The sequence below is a fragment of the Heloderma suspectum genome, chromosome 3 (assembly GCF_057233095.1).
Source record: "Heloderma suspectum isolate Gila_16-S chromosome 3, 16-S_ref, whole genome shotgun sequence".
NCBI classification, from domain to species: Eukaryota; Metazoa; Chordata; class Lepidosauria; order Squamata; family Helodermatidae; genus Heloderma; species Heloderma suspectum.
Window position 1 is genome coordinate 106,580,969 of NC_139460.1, and position 17,374 is coordinate 106,598,342.

At 43.1% G+C, this 17,374-nt stretch overlaps 2 protein-coding genes across 13 annotated transcripts in view; one reads left to right on the forward strand and one right to left on the reverse strand.

The window, feature by feature from the left end:
* MBTPS2 (membrane bound transcription factor peptidase, site 2) overlaps nt 1-2,831 on the reverse strand; it is a 45,933-nt gene extending 43,102 nt beyond the window's left edge. For 5 of the 10 annotated variants that reach the window (XR_014789165.1, XR_014789160.1, XR_014789159.1 and 2 more), the window contains exon 1: nt 1,284-2,528. Coding sequence is in view for 1 of the 10 variants with exons in the window: in XM_084844032.1 (XP_084700158.1) it covers nt 1,284-1,358 (75 nt within the window). In the remaining 9 variants the exon portion in view is untranslated. Of the gene's footprint in view, nt 1-1,283; nt 2,529-2,812 lie in introns of those variants that run through there. The other 5 variants (XR_014789164.1, XR_014789163.1, XR_014789162.1 and 2 more) reach the window with 5 other exon arrangements.
* Nucleotides 1-17,374, forward strand: part of SMPX (small muscle protein X-linked) — a 112,183-nt gene that overhangs the window by 52,496 nt on the left and 42,313 nt on the right. The window contains exons 5-8 of one of the 3 annotated variants that reach the window (XM_084844038.1): nt 9,203-9,513; nt 11,094-11,245; nt 11,727-12,033; nt 15,227-15,286. In XM_084844038.1, coding sequence (XP_084700164.1) covers nt 15,248-15,286 — 39 coding nt within the window. In that variant the 5' untranslated portion in view covers nt 9,203-9,513; nt 11,094-11,245; nt 11,727-12,033; nt 15,227-15,247. Of the gene's footprint in view, nt 1-2,914; nt 3,026-9,202; nt 9,514-11,093; nt 11,246-11,726; nt 12,034-15,226; nt 15,287-17,374 lie in introns of those variants that run through there. The other 2 variants (XM_084844036.1, XM_084844037.1) reach the window with 2 other exon arrangements.

Sequence of the window (17,374 nt, forward strand, 5' to 3'; positions counted from 1 at the left end):
GCTACAAGCTCCCAATTATTTATTTATTTATCAGGCTGCTCCATACTATTGGCACAGGTAACAATAGCAAAACAAACTGTCTACAGCAAAATAGAACAAATTCCCACCAAATAAAAACCTTCTAGCCATTTCCCTGCTCCTTGGTGACTAAACTCCCAAAGACAGTCCAAACACTTCAAAAAGTGCTCAAAGGACTTTGGCAAGACTGCAGGGGTAAGGAGGCCCAGAATTTGCACAGAAAATGCCTCTGTACACCTTTGTACATCTCAGAGAATGTAATGGGACACTTAGAGAGAATGCTGTCTCTAACATATGTTGGATACGAGTTAATGAAATCTGTTGGTCAGGCCCAAGCAGGGGTGGGGAGTGGGGTAGGGAGACAAACATATCCACAACCAATTTCTGATTCAAGAACCCAACTGGGTTCAAAAGCGGGCAAGACACATTTCTTAAAAGTTTTTTAAAAATCTATAACTGCTTGGTTATTGCAAGGTCCCAAATATAGGTTGTTAAAAATATATATTTTCTCGTTTAATTCTACACATGAATACCATTGTGCCTACTTTACCAGCCCTACGCAGACATGGAAGGCAGTGTCTGTGCACACACCTATGTTCCTACACTCCTGATGTGTGTAGCGAGCTGTGTGCTCTCTGTACACTGTACAAATCCAGCAACTTCTAGCTCACATACAGGCCCCATGCCGATACAGTGTCTACTATGTACACATCAGGCGTAAAGAGGCAATAGGGCCAACCACGAAAATGCGAATCCCCTGCTCCACGGGAAGAAGGCACGATAGGGGCTTAGTTTGTGGAAAATGGGGTGAGACTTGAGCGGCCAAGGACGGTTACCGGTTTTATTCCTGGCAGAACCCTTGTGCCTTTAAAAACAAAGACCTGCCTGACAGGCTAGCAGTGGCTGCACCTGTTGCATTTTCTACCTGTGTTGCCACTGTGAAAGACTGCTGGGTGAGGGAAAGGGGCCAACTCTACTGAGAAGGGCTCAACCGATTCCTAAGCCCCACTCGCTGCCTTTCGTTTCAGAAGCTTCCTCGTCACACGCCCCCTAGTGACAGAGCGTGCGCACGAAGGCGAGGTGAACGCGTGTTCGAGACCATTTGTGGGGATACTGCGGCTGTGCCTTGCGCGCTATTCCTCTCGTGTCACCCGCAAGCGGCGCCCTCTTGCCTCCCCTCGCTCGGCAGCTCCGCGCTGCTCCTAAGGAGTCTTTTCCTTCTAAAGCAGCCCAGGGGAAGGGACGCCCGCCACTCTCCCTCTCACCTTCAAGACCGTGTCGGCGAGGTACACGGCGCACCAGCCCCCCAGCACGCAGACTACCACCGGCATCGGAATCATAGTCGCGGCGGGGGAATGACGCGCAACGTCGCCAGAGAGGCCAAGCCAGAGTTTTCTTTCGAGCCCGGAACAAAACGCCGCACGGAACTGCTCGCTACCCACCAACTTTGTCGAGAAGGAGACTTCCGGAAGCAGCACCAGGAAGGGACGTCTCTACCGAGACTTCCGGTTCCCCTTTGTAGTAGGCAGAGTTCCCCCTGTGCGGTGGGATATATTTCGGAATTAACGCGAACTCTCAAATAAAGCAGGCTGCTTCTTGTTTGACGCAGTGCGTTGAAACAATAATGGCCTGTAAATAATAATTACTTTAAAAGAATTCAAAAAGTACAAAACAGTGGTGTTTTTCCTGGCCTCGGCAGCATTCGCACGTTTCGGTTTTCTTTTTCCTCGGCAGGGTTGTTGTGTTTTTAAAAGTACCCCATCAGTGAAAATTGACAAATGGGAGTTGGCAGTGATGCAAAAAGGCTCATCCTGTTGAATTCCTACCTGTCTAGATTAAATGACAAGAGTGTTATTCACAGGTTATTTTCTTGTTTCAGTGCTTCGAACGCATCACGTCCACTACCCACCCCTAGTAAAGAACTAAAGAACTTATCAACTGTATGTGCGCGTAAGTGGAGGTGGAGTTCATTATTATTATTATTTTATTATTTATTTCATTTCTATACCGCCCAATAGCCGAAGCTCTCTGGGAGGTTCACAAAAGTTCAGGACTCCTATGCCCTTAAAAGTCTACTGGACAGGAACAAATTCAACAGGAACCCCCCTTTGTATTAGGAGATATAGCAGTACAGAGGCTATACCTGTTGAACTTCTGCCTGTTGCGCAGGCCACAGGTTTCCCCAGTTAAAAGTTAAGCTGTGATGCGGAGAAGGCTCATCCAGAGAGCCAAAGGACTTCGTTGGAAGAGAGCTGGGTGATTGTTTTCAAACGCTTCCTGGAAAGAACTCACCTGTTTTCTTTAATTTCCTACACTGATGCTTAGTCTTTCCACCACTCTTTCTTTGGGGTTCGAGAATTCCAATGGGAAGCTGAGGTGTGTGTTTGTTTAACATCTCTTCGCAGGGAAAAAGAAATAAAAACCACCTGAGAGTTCTTTCGAGCGCTCACTTCCGGTTCCTAATTCTATCTTAGAATTGTGGAGCAAGAGTAGTACAAGTACAGCAGTAATGGGGAAACCCTCAAATAAAACAGGCAGGGTTGTTGCCCCTTCGTTGCAGTTCTTTGAATCATGCTTTCTATTCAAAAAAGTTATTTTACTTAGGCTGCAACCTTATATACACTTACCTAGGAGTAAGTCCCATTTAACGCAATGTGGTTTATTCCCGAGTAGACATGCATAGGGTTACACTCTGTTCCTGACCATTAATAATCTTAATGGCCATTGTAATAACACTCATCCTTTTTTGAAAGAAAAAAAAGCTTTGTGAAGCTGTAATCCTACCCCAATTTACCTTTGAGTAGAAGCTGTGAATGTGGGAAGCCTGACAGACCGCGGAAACGTTAAAATATAGCGCTGAGCATATGAGTTTATTCTTTACTATTTGTCAGTAATGGACAGTCACGGAAAATGAGCTCTTGGGAAATTCAGCCTTCCGAACTCTTCTTTAATCCATGTGAGAGAACTAACAGCAACATTTCGCTTCCAGAGAAACAAAACAGTAATTGTAAGTGTGCCGTTAAAACGGTGGCTTTAAAGGGTGCGTGACAGTCAGAAATTCAAGAGGCGCAGCCTTGGAAATGACCCCTTCAGTTCAGAGCCCGTTCTGCACCCTCCCGATTTTTCTTTTAAATGGAGCTTATTGTGTACTTACAACAAAAAAAAGGACTTGAACCTTTGTAAATCTACAGGTCTAATACATGTAGATATTAATCAAAAGAAGTATTTGCCATATCTGCATCTCCATTAGTTGAACTTCTTCCTGTCATGAGACACTTTAAAAGCAGACGAACAGTACAGGGGAGGGGAAAGAGAGTCAACGCTTTCTAGGTGTCCTTCCTTCCTTTTTTTTTTTTTTGGATATAGAGGAGACCACGAAATGCAAAGGGAACCTGAAGTACAATTTCCAATCTATATTTATTTCCCTAAAATGGACATGAGAAACATCTGTGGTCACGCTTACTGCATGATAGAGTGCGCATGTGTGAAACTAGACCCACCCTGCCTGTCGCTGGATTGTGAAAAGAGATTCTGCCGCGAGGAACGGGGAAATAGTTGCCCCTTTGATTTATAATAAGGGAGATGGAGCTTGTTTTTAAAGCAACGCTTAGGGCGCAGGCCTGTGCGTGTTTAGACAGAAAAGAGGCCTACAACTCCCAGCATGCCCCATGCTGGCTAAGGCATGCTGGGAGTTGTAGGACTTTTCCCCTCCTAAACACGCACAGGATTGCGCCCTTTAGCTGAGCGCTCCGTGGAGGTGCCGGAAGTGCTGAGCACTTTCTGAGCCCGCTCACTTTGTAGTACCATGATGGCATTGTCCGTCAAAGTAGGGGAATCCAAAACGGTCCTTTCTTTCCCCGCTACCCACCACGGGCACTGATTGGGCCAGAGCAATCGCAATCTAATACAATCTTCTGCGCTGATTGGCACAGCGTCAGGCCAAGCGGAAAGTCCAAATCGAACGTCAAGTCAGCGGTAGAAATATACAGCTGTGGTTTACCCGGATAGCTGCTGCCACGGAAACCTGGGAATTGTAGTTTTGTGATGCTATTTGCCTATTATTCACAATTTGGAGTCGTGTTTCTTTGGCTGAACTACGTTTCCCAAGCTTCATTTCATTTATTTCATTTCTGTACCACTCAATAGCCATATCTCTCACAAAATGTCCAACCCAGAATACAACACAATAAAACATAAAATCTTGAGCATACAAAATTTAAAAACAATTTAAAACAGCTAGAAACAGTTACAATAAAATACTGATACCAAATAAAACAGCTGACTTAAAAGCCCCATCATATGCTGTCAAATGCCTGGGAGTAAAGGAAAGTCTTACCCTAGTGCTGAAAAAATAACAATGTTGGTGCCAGGCAGATCTCAGTGGGGAGAGCATTCCACAATCAGGGAGCTAACCCTGAGAAGGCCCTCTCCCTTGTTGCCATCCTCCAAGCCTCCCTCAAAGGAGGCACTCAGATATTGAGCATAGTGTCTGAGTAGGTTCATCATATCAGGAGAGGTTCTTCATCAGGTATTGCGGTCCTAAGCCATGTAAAACTTTATAGGATAAAACCTTGAATTGGGCTTGGAAATGAACAGGCAGACAGTACAAGTGGCTGGAATTATTATATGATCAGACCCTTATGGTCCCCACTATCAATCTGGCTACCACATTTTGCACAAGCTGAAGCTTCCAAACAGTCTTCAAGGGCAGTCCCACCTAGAGTGCATTGCAGTAATTTAACTTGGATGATACTGGAGCATGGCCCACTAAAGCCAGGTAATCCCTGGGCTTCTTCACATGGAGCTTTTATCCTGCTACTGAGATTGCTCACTCATGGAAGTTTGTGGGTCCTTTAGATGGCGTTGTTAACCTCCAGGGCATCTCCTGCACTAAATGACCTTAATTCCATTTTTACATAGATCAGAGATAACGAGGTATCAAATTACCCTGCTTGTGTTCCACTTGAGTTTCCTCTGTGAAAAAGGAAAAGTCGCAAGAAGGGGAGCGAGATCATCAATGAAGCATACAGAAAGCTCAGATGAGGAGGAGAAGGAGGGGGGAAAGGAAGTCCGTTGTGATTCTGCATTTAAAATGGGAGCAGAAAGCCCTGTTTTAAATGCAGGGATTTTAGGCTGGTGTAGAGATGCTCCTTGCCCTGATAGGGGCATAGCTGAGCCACTAGCCAAAGCTGGTAAAACAAAGCCATTCCGTGCCACTGAGGCCACCTGAGCCTTTTAAGTGACAAAGATGGCTCCAGGAGAACCCGCAAGCTACAAACCTGCTCCTTCAGGTGGTTGGGCTGCAACCCCATCCAGAACAGCCTGAATGCCCTCCATCCAGTCAGAAGCACAACCCACCCAAAGCATCTCAGTCTTGCCTGGACAGAGCTTCAGTTTATTAGCCCCTATCCAGTCCGTTGTTGCAGCCAGACACCGATCTAGCACATCCACAGCCTTGCCCAATGGAGATGTAAGCTGTGACAGACTTATATACTAGTCTCTCATAGCTTACATAAGAAAAGTTGTGACAGTAAAGTTTCCATAATTCCCAGACAGCAGGCTATGCTTTTTTCTGTCTAAACTTACATAGGGTTGTGCCCTTAACCAGAGTATGTCAAAATATGTGCTGAATGCCGTTGGAACTGCCTGAAAGAGACAATCAGATTGAAGGAGCTGGTACTGAGGCAGAAAGAGGCACATACGGGATGGGGGAGATATAAACAAATATCAAATCATACAATTTAGGCTGCAATCCTATGCACTCCTATTTAGGATTAAGTCCCACTGAACTCAGTAAACATGCAAAGAATTGAGCTGCACAGCTGCAGTCAAAAGCATACTTTCTAGAAAGCTAGTCCCCTTGAGCTGAGGAAGGCTTCTGAATAAATCTGTTTAGGATCACACTCTCAGAATGTTATCCTATGTGGCTTATTTAGAAAATTGATAATATACACTATAAAAATATACCCAAATATACCCAATCAGCCCTGTCAATATTTAAGAAATAATATTACAGTAAAAGATCCTAAGTTTCGATACAACACCATTTTCACAAACAAATTTAATACTACTTCTATTTTTATTCCATCTTGGGAGGGGGGGTGGAATATTAAGCTCTTCCAAGTTTTTCATATCCTTGATCTTTAGTCCATGTGGCTCTAGGGAGCTAGATGTTTATTCCTTTTTTCCCCCTTCACAACTCAAGTCTTAGTTTGAGCCAGTAGGGAAATATTTAGAGGCATAGCAACATGTGTTTGTTTGTACTAGGAAATTATGTTAAAGCTGCAGTCGTAAACATGCTTTCTAGGGAGTAAATATCATTGAACTCCGTGGGACAAATCACACACTTGGAACTGATCTGCGTAAGAGTTACGTGAACAGCTGAATATAGAAAGCAATTTGGGTATGCAGTAACATGCATCCCCGAACTGAATATAAAACCTCTTTAAGGGTGAAATGCAATCTTCACGCACTGCAAAAAAGAAGAAGGTGGTTGTTAGTAAGATGTATATATTCTGGACATGTGCTTTACAGTGCAATCTATTAATGTCTACTCAGAAATACATGTCATTTGTTATTTTTATTTATTTGATTTGCACCCTGCCTTTCTATCAAAAATGGCACTCAACGTGGCTTACAGGCACAATTAAAATTGATTACAACAATAAAACAATACATTAAAATACAATAAAAATATAACAATTACAGAATAAAAAAAAAAAAGCAAAAAACAGCACCCAACCAACAGACCCATTCAAGAAGGCCCAAAGGCCTTCTTGAATAAAGTCGCCATTGCCTGTGGTGGAATGACAGCAAAGCGGGAGCAAACACAGCCTCCCTTGGGAGGGAGTTCTACACAGTTGCATAGAATCGCCCACCAAAAAGGCCCTCTCTTGGCCCAACACCAAACACGTCTCTGAAGGCAACAGTCTGAAAGACGGACCTTTCCAGAAGATCTTAAAACCCGGGCAGGCTCATGTAGAGGAGGCAGTCTTTCAAGTAGCCTAGTCCCAGCTGTATAGGGCTTTATAGGTCATAACCAGCACATTGAATTCCACCTGGAAACAGACCCGTAGCCAATAAAGCTGCTGTAACAAGGGAGTCACCTGCTCCCTGGATCCAGCCCAAGTCAGCTGTCTCGCTCCAGCATTCCAGACCAGCTGAAGTTTCTGAACAGTTTTCAAAGGCAGCCCCACACAAAGCATGTTACAGTAGTCCAAATGAGATGTAACTAAGGCATGCGTGACCATGGCCAGATCAAACACCTTTAGTAACGGGTCGAGTCATTGACTTCAGTGGGGCTTACTGTCAGGTAAGGGATATAGGATTGCAGCCTTAGAAGATAAAATCATTTAAAAATATACAGAACTAAGCATTCATACTAAATACTATAACATTACAGAAAACCCTGGTTATAATAACTTATTACATATACATAATTAATCCTGGTTAGAATATTTAATATTATGTAATTAGTGCTGCCTTGAACTCTATTTTAGTGGAAAGGTAGGATATAAATTTAATAGCTAAATACCCACAATAAATAAATAATAATATGATGGTGGTGATGATGATGATAATAATGGGATATAGTTACCCGTGGCATAGAAACGTTTCCAAACAGCAGTCGTAGGATGAGGTTGTGTCAGTGTTATTTAAAGAAAGTCCAAGCTGAAGTGCTCTGTTTGGTTGCCACAGTTAGTATGGAGACCACACCACCAACAATCACTGTGGCAGCATCTGTTGACCTTTTCAATCAACTGCTAAAATTTAGAACGTAAGTACTGCCTTGACTAGTTAGACCAGAATCCACCTAGTCCAGCATACCTCTGAGAGATCACAAGCATGAAAGTGATGGCCACTTCCTGTTACTTACCCCCCAGCATTTGGCACTCAGTGGCACACTGCCTCTTAATGTGGAGATTCCATTTAGCTAACATACAGTCAGGGCCAGAAATATTGGAACAAGGATAACTGTTTTGGCAGTTGACCTCTGTACACTACCACACTGAAGTTGAAAGGAAACACACCCAGATGGGAGCGAAGTCAGGACTTTCAGCTGTAATCCAAAGGTTTTGACAAAAGTGGGGCACTAACCATCCAGGAAGTACAGCCAGTGGCATACATACACCCATTGTTGGTGGCTCATAAGTAATGGAACAAACCAACATCATTTCAAACTTAAGGGTCGCCTTTAATACCTGGATGAAAATCCTTTGCAGTCAATGATTGCCTGAAGTCAGGAACCAATGGACATGACCAAATGCTGAGTTTCCTCCCTCGAGATGCTTTGCCAGGCCTTTACTGCAGCTGCCTTCAGGTCCTGCTTGTTTGTGGGTCTTTCTGCCTTCAGTCTTGTCTTCAGTAAGTGAAAAGCATGCTCTATTGGGTTGAGATCAGGTGACTGACTTGGCCATTGAAGAACATCCCACTTCTTTGCCTTGAGAAACTCTTGGGTAGCTTTTGCTGTATGTTTTGGGTCATTATCCATCTGCAATATGAAGCGGCGTCCTATCAGTGTGGCAGCATTTAGCTGAATCTGAGCAGAAAGTATAGCCCTATACACCTCAGAATTCATCCTGCTGCTTTTATCAGCAGTCAGGTCATCAATAAACACCAGTGACTCGGTTCCATTGGCAGCCATACATGCCCATGCCATAACACTGCCTCCACCATGTTTGACAGATGATGTGGTAAGCTTTGGATCATGAGCTGTTCCTTTCCTTCTCCATACTTTTCTCTTCCCATCATTCTGGTACAAGTTCATCTTGGTTTCATCAGTCCAAAGAATCTGATTCCAGAACTGGGCAGGCTTTTTTAGGCGTTTGCTGGCAAAGGCTAATCTGGCCTGTCTGTTCTTGAGCATTACCAGTGCTTTGCACCTTGTTGTGAAGCCTCTGTATTTACATTCATAAAGCCGTCTCTTGACTGTAGATGTTGACAATGACATGCCTACCTCCGCAACAGCATTCTTGACCTGGCTAGATGTTGTGAAGGGGTTCCTCTTCACCATGAGCAGAATGCTGCGGTCATCCACTTTAGTTGTCTTCCGTGGTCTGCCAGGCCTTTTGCTGTTGCTGAGCTTGCCAGTTAATTCCTTCTTTTTCAGGATGTTCCAGACTGTTGTGTTGGCCACTCCCAATGTTTTTGCTATTTTTCTGATGGGTTTATTTTGTTTCCTCAGCCTAATGATGGCCTCCTTCACTCGCACGGACACCTCTTTGGACCTCATGTTGGGAGTTCCAGGGAACAGCTACCAAATGCAAATGTAACACTCAGAACCACCTCCAGGCCGGTTGATGGGTCATGGGGTACCCAGGAAACAGGCCACACCTGGCCATGCAGCTGCTTGTCAGCCATTCGTTCCATTACTTATGAGCCACCAAAGATGGGTGTGTATGTATACCACTGGCTGTCCTTCCTGAATGGTTAGTGCCCCACTTTTGTCAGACCCCTTGAATGACAGCTGAAAGTCCTGACTTCGCTCCCATCTGGGTGAGTTTCCTTTCAAGTTCAATGTACAGAGGCCAACTGCCAAAACAGTTATCCTTATTCCAATATTTCTGGCCCTGACTGTAGTTAATAGCCATTGATACACATGTCCTCCATGAATTTGTCTAATCCTCAGCTGGTTGATCAATGTGTACATGTAGGGAAATCGGCTGTCTAGCCACGAAAGCAGGGCAGGGGGAGTAAGGAGGAGATCCGCTTCTCACCACTCCTCCCGCCCTGCACCGGATAGGCGGTCGCCCCCGGGGTCGGCGGCGACCGTTGATCTTAATAGGGTTACTCCCTAAATGAGGTATTGAAATACAACGGGGTGTACCACCATTTTTCATCCACTAGATGGCACTGTTTTTCATTGAAAGATATACGCACTGCTGAGAAAGGACATTTGGCCGCGTTCCTTGTCTAATGAGCCAATTCTCCTTGTGCCCCGGAATTGGAAGAAAGTGCTCCAGGGGGCTTCTGGATTTTCCTTTAATGTAGAGATGCTTGGACTGGACAGCCCATCAAATAGAGGACACCTTCAAAGAGATAACTGTCCTCTGCCAGCTCTCCAAAATAGAGGACTGCCCTCTGTAAAGTAGAACACCTGGCCACCTGTCAGCTGGAAGGGGGCTGCAGGCACACACACATCCAAATATGTACACATGCACACACACAGGGAGGGGGAGGCTCAGGGCTGATGTGGGGAGCCAACCCCATTCCAGCAATCCTGCTCAAGATCTCTGGGGTAGTGGGTGGCTGCTTCAGGGTCGCTGAAGATAAAGTGTCCACTCCTTTCAGCGGCCCCAGTCAGGAGTGCTGCTTTCCTGCCACCACAAAGCAGTGATCCGGAATGCTTTGGGATTGCTGGGGGACGCAGAGGCTAAAGCTGTCCTAAATCATTAGTCAAAGGCCTTTGGATTATGGTACTCTCTGTCGCTGGAGATTTTTATGCTTATGTTTTATTGTTTATAGTTGGTAGCCTATACATAGTGGGCAGTATCCTATACTGCCACTGTGTTCCTGCTCATTCCGTTACATCAGTGGGACTCCCCGCTAGCACAATGGCGGATTTAAGCACGTTGTAAGGGAGCCCCAGAAAGGAGCAGAAATACTTGTTTCTGATGCAGGACAGGTCAGCGGTGGTCCCTTCTACGAGCTTCGCTGACCCGCCCTCTTCCAGAAATGAGAGTTTCCACCCATTTCTGGTTCCTTTACGAAGTGCTAGCTCCCCATTGTAGGTCCTGCTGGTGCATGGGCAGCACAGGACAGTGCCCCAATTAATTAATTAATTAATTAATTGTTATTTATTTTTCTTTCTGTTTATGCCAATCACATAGCAGGTGACTTCTTGAGGTACCCATCTAGCCTTGCCAATTTGTTTTACCCCCACTTCCGTATGGGAGTATTGTAGTTTTAAGAACGTTTGATGTAAAAACCCTGAAGGTGCTCATCTCAGGCAAAAGGACTGGATGAGATGTAGACCTAGTGGATTGTGTGGTATCCTTTGGATTGTATCTGGAAGCGTGTAGATATGTGTAGTGGTCATTCCAAGCTGAAATCGCTCCTGGGTTCCTCTTCTGCAGCATCTTCGTTGGCATCATGTACTGAGGAAGACGGTTGGCCTTCAGGGCATCACATCATCCATGCGTGCTGTACCAACAGCATCCTTGAGAACAACGTTTGGGAGTTCAATAAAGAAATGGGGTGCCTAGAACATCTGGCAGCAACTGCAACTGTAATTAGACATACCAATTTTTTAACCATGCACCTAGATTTTGGGGAAAGCTTCTTTTATGGTGCATCATTGTTTAAAAATGACAAAGCAGACCGTTTTTCAATTTCTTTGTAACTGAATGAATGTATTAGTTTAGTTACATCTCAGTGTATGAGTGGAGAAACATTTTCCAAGGCAATCAAACTGGAGGACCATGTTTCATAGGCTGGGGCTTGAAGCAGCAGGGAGAACATAAAGAAGGTAATTGCTGGAGTTTTAGACCCAGCCTTGTGCTATACAACAGTTATAGTAGCAAACACATTTTTAAAATGTCACCAAAAATACACGTATATAATTGGCCTCTAAAGATGTTTACAGAAAAGGCTTTTATTGTATAATCAGCCTAACTCATTTGTGGAATTTTAGAGGGGTCCAGACAATGTTGTCTTCCATTTGTAATCCTCCCATGTTTTCCTCCTTCTTCCATCTCTTTTCTTACCAGAGAAAATCCATTAAGAAGGGAACAATGCAATAGGTATACGGTGCCTTCTTTTGACTGGTAGTGCTAGGAGTTGTTGATCTGGATGCACCCACACTTTGCAGTCACCGCACCAAGTTTTCCTACTGATTTCTGTGGAACTCTTCTGGAACAACTGGCTTGAGGACTGTTTTGTATGACAGCATGAAGAAAGTGTTGCGTGTCTGTCTTCCTCTCTACCTAAAGTGTAAGACCAAAGTTTAAGAACTTAAAAAAAAAAAAAGCCCAGCAGTTTCAAACTGAGAAAGTGACAGCAAACTGTCACCTGAAGGTGAGTTCACGAACACTTTTCTGCTTGATACTTGAGCCCTGATTTTAACTGGGAGGGAATGAAGTTACAGGATGAATCCGACTCTATATTTAGGAAGAACAACTGTAAGCTATGACAGGAATTCTCTTTTACACTTGGCTTCTAAACTCAGCTCTACACCAGCCCTAGAAGTGCTCTCAGTAGTACACACAGGCACGAAGGGTTTCATCTATTTCAGCCACCTTTAAAGGATCACAGGGGAGATCTCAGCTGACCGGAGAAGGCATCTCACTCAGTGTCAAAAGGAGGTGTATGTATTCACTCTCCTGACGGGCTGGAAGTTTTCTTAGATAAATAATCAGGTACATAATGGAAGCATATGGGGAGGGGGAAGCTGTTCAAAAGTGAATGGTTGACTTGGGAAACCACTTTCAGATTTCACTAGGAGGAGAATGAATGAGCTACAGTTCTATGCATTTTAATCTCTTTATTCCAGATTAGTAATGCTTAACACAAGCTGTGCAGCTGCTTTATATTCTATCAAGAGTTTTTAAATTATTTGAAAATAAGAATGTTGTTCTGAGATGTAGCAGTTTCATAAATGCACTATGTATGTGCCAACACGACTCCTATAGAAACGTACTTTGTATAGTTAGTAAAAACTAACCAAAGGCACTGGTTGTTTCCTTTTTCTTGGGGTTTGCTTGAAATAGTTTAATTTAGACATTTGTTGATACTAGTGCAAAAATAAGCAAAGTTATAACAGCCACTGTATGAGATGAGAAATATTTCTTGACAATTGCTGCAATGTAAATAGTCAACTGGCAATTAAGGTTAATTGCATTGTGAGCAATTCAGTTTTAACACTGAGTTTTCTCCTCCTGCTTTCAGCACAAGCTTGGTTCCCACTGGTGTAATTTCTATCTAGGTCTTTCACAGGGTAATACAGTACAGCTTTCTGTTTATAACACTCGTACTGTTTTACGCATACGCTAGGAAGAAAAGGGTGGTGTTACTAGTTACTTTTTGACTACATGTAGGGTAGCGCTATGAAAGACGGAAATTCTGGAAGTGCCTCATGTATATCAGCTTCTTTAAAGCAAACTGAAGAAAAAGTTGTTTGGTGCCAAGTAGCTGCACATACTTCGGCACCCCTCTCAGGACTTATTTTTAGAAGAGGGAGAGAAGATAACAGTTTCTCCCTCTTTTTTCTTTTAAATTCTTCCTATGCCTTATGCCAGCTCAGGAATCATAGTGACAATTGCATATGAAGTATAATACACAGTAAATAGCACCAAAAAGAATCAATAATGGCTTTGCCTGCCTTCAAACTTTGATGGCAGGCACAGGTAAGGAAAAAATAAGGCATGAGACAAGTGTGTGTATGCCTGAAAGTCTGATTGAACCGGGCTTTATGGCTTCGTAGTTAGAAACTGTATCTAAATATTTGTTCACAGCAGTTAGCTGAATACTTAGGAAAGCACCATGGACTACAATTGGCTAACTTCAGTTTCCCTTCCCAGCCCTGCTTCCTTTTGTTGCTTGGGAGTTAGGGTAGGAGTCAAGAAGGACTGGAGACATTGCCCCATATCATCCCGCTGTTTTCAGGCTTTATGTCACAAGGGCCTAAAGGGAGGAAGATTGGCTTGCTGCTGCTGGAGCATATTGGGCTGCCTTGCTCCAGAAAGTAAGGGAAGAAGAAGAATTCTGTTCCCAGCCACTCATGCTGGCTGGGGATGATGATCTGGAAGGCACCAGGTTGGAGAAGTCTGCTCTTTGGGGCCATAAAACAGTGCAAGAGACTGTAAGGTACAGAGGGAGTCATTTCTTCTCTTTCCTGTAGTAACTTTCTCTGTGCGCAGTCTCTTGCACTGGCTTAATGGCTCCAAAGATTGCTTGGAAGATCTAGTGCAGTACAAACTCCTTTTCCTCCCTGTTTCCTCAACTCAATACTTATGCTGGTGTCAGAGGACAGCACCACCCCCACCAGGTGGATATGCTTCTGCAACATTTGCATATATAGCTGGACTCCAGGAGCAATTCTGGTGCCAGGGGAAGAATCTCCATGTGACATGGAAGCACCATCTACTTCTTCCAACATAGCCTCCTGTTTGTGTGGTCAAGCATGAAGATGCAAAACGGCCTTTATATTTTTATTCCTAAACATGTGAGAGCCGGCGGTTGTACTAAAGGGGAAGGGAGAGCAGGGAACATGGCCCGAGAAGGTTGTCTATTTTTACTCATCAGCATTCTGTTGTCCTGATTTCTCTGGCAGTAATGAGGTCAGCACAAAGCAGCACGAAAGAAAGATTGCCTCTGCAAAAAGTAATCCTCCACAGTTATATCAAGTACTGTTTTTGAGGCGTCTCGGTCCAGTTCTGCACGTTATTCTTACTAATATATTTTAACTCTACATTTAAGCTAAGGAACTGGTCCTGGAAAAGCGTACGTATATGGTGCCATGTTTGGATAGATGAGACAAAATGGGGATGTGGTGTTGTCCGTGTGGAATGTTGTTGTTGCTGCTGCTGCTGGGATTTTAAATAGTAATTCGTCCTGGCGTTCTCAGCAATCCACATTACCATATCAGGCCTTTAAGTAGTTTATTTATCAGCTTCAGGCTGCAGTTGTCCTTTATTCTTAAGGAAGATGTGTTCCCTTTTGTTTGAAGTTCATGCAGTGTGTAATGCTTTGGAAATTTTTAGACAGGGTGAATTACATTTTAACAGTAAAAGCCAGGTTCCAAATACAAGGATTTCCTGATTCTCATTTGTAATCTGAACCAAATAATAAATAAAGAATGTTAATTAGTGGTCCCATGAATATGTACCCCTTGATGGAAGAGTTATAGCCCAATCCTATACATATCCACTCAGAAATAAGTCCCATTAAATTCAATAGGACTTCCTTCCATGGAAGTGGGTATAGGATTGCAGCTCTGATGTCTCATTTACTATTGTGATGCGAAAGTGATCTTATTCTTTGGCCTATGAAAAATTCACCAGGGAAGCTCAGGTGTTCTCACTTCCTTGCGGTATTCTGTGGATGTATTTTAGTGACTCTGAAACTGAGACTGAAAGACAATCTGGGATGATGAATAAATACCTGTCAAGAAGCACCATGGGTTAAATTGTAGTTAATCAAACCCTGCTTTCAGAATGTCATTGTAGCCCTTAAAGTTTTTTTGTTTTTTTTTTACTGTTATTGCTTGCAGGAATAAGTTTCTTCTTCAAAAATGTCAAAACAGCCAGCTTCAAATGTCAGAAGCATCCAGGTAAGAGACAGTATTTTATATTATTGTTAATAAATAAAAACCCTTTGGTATGGAACAAAAACATATACACCCCAGTTTGGTTAGTGTTTTGATGCTAACTAGTAGCATTATTTTCAACTTGTTAGTGATGGAAGTAAATGCATTTTGATTCACGATTAGCCATGCCTTTTCCATATTTCATTAACAGCATCAAAAAGAATAATAATAATAATGAATAAATGAATTAGAATGGTTTTTCTCTGTGCTGTACTAAGCACAAAAGAAGAATTCATAGGATTTCTCACAATGCAAACAGTGGGTATTATTAACACATTGAGTTCTTCTTAACTTATACGCATTTGGCTGCATGGACATTATGTATATGTATATATAATTGTGTGGTTTGTTTCGCCTTATTGCCCAGCAAGATTCACTTTTCATCACTAGACTATTGTTTAGCTTATGAATTTGGCAAATGAAAATAAATCACAAATATAAACTTATAGTGTTAGTGTTGTTATCTGGAAAAAAAGTACAGAAAAGGACAACTAAAATGATCAAGGGGCTGAAGCATCTCCCCCATGAGAGAAGGTTACAACAGCTGGGATTGTTTAGCTTGGCAAAAAGTAGGGTAAGGGAGACACGATAGAGGTGTACAAAATTATTCATGGTGTGGAGAATGTGGATGGGGAGACATTTTTCTCCCTCTCTCATAATGCTAGAACCCAGGGACAGGACAGATAAAAGGAAGTACTTCTTCATACAGCGCATAGTTAAATTATGGAATTTGCTACCACAGGATGTAGTGATCCAAATTTAAAGCCAATTTGGATGGCTTTAAAAGGGGGGTGGACAAATTCCTGGAGGAGAAGCCTATCAATGGCTACTAGCCTTGATGGCTATGTTCTACCTCCAGAACCGGAGGCAGTGAGCCTATGCACACCAGTTGCTGGGGAACATGGGTGGGAGGATGCTGTTGCGCTCATGCCCTGCTTGTGGGTTCCTGGTTGGCCACTTTGTGAACAGGATGCTGGACTAGATGGACCCTTGGTCTGATCCAGCATGGCTCTTCTTATGTTCTTATTCTGTTGAACAGGCAATCCCATTCCAGTAATTGTCTAAGAGCAATCCTGTGGCCGCTAGACAGTGTCTAGACGGCCATAGGATTTTTCGGTTTCTGGGAACCGAACTCAGAGCCAGGGATCTGAGCTTGATTCTCAGCAACTGCACTCCCCACCCCCTCCCTTGCTGCCTTGTAGGCGGTGCGGTTGTTCCCTGTCTCCACGCTCATAACTGCAATGGCATTATTGATGTGAGGGCATTCATGTTCTACAGATCTGCATGCAAAAATGTGTCCCTTGTGCAACCAGCTTACTCAAGAACTGCAGCTTGAAAATCAAGATCTCCATTTAGAAGCTTGATTTATACAACTAATTGTGCACATAAGTTGTGCAAGGCTTGTACATTAACATATGGAGTAGTGGAAGTCTCCACTGTACTCATGCACGCACGTGCACACACACACACACACACACACACCCCTTTCTGGATTGCAGCCTAAGAATTTGGTATCCAGTATCACCATCAGAGGCATGAAATTACATACCTGCAACTTTGTATTGTTTTTGAAGAAAGAAAATATTTTGTTTCCCGGTAGATTGACCTGGTACATTGACCTGGTTCGCAGGATCAATATAAACCATGGTGGTTTATTTTGATCATGCAAATTTCTTATGGAAATCACATCGGCGTGCACCGGGCACATGCCGCGATTTAAATAAGCCACCATGGTTTATTTTGATCATGTGAACCTATCACATCAAGGCATTTCTTGTGACCTGGCAAAACACACACACACGGGAAGGATGATTGCTTCTCTCTTGAAAGCAAACAGAAAAATGTCTACCATTGTCTGAAGAAAACTTTTATTTATAGATTGCAGTATGCAAAACATCAGTCAATAAAAGAAAGTGGGCCTTATTATATTAATACAAATAGTCAAATAAGGATTGTGCAGTAGTGTGATATATATATATTTAAAAATTTGCATTTGATTTAATCTAAATTCTATAAATGTAAGAAATTTACATTTTGAAAAACATTAATATG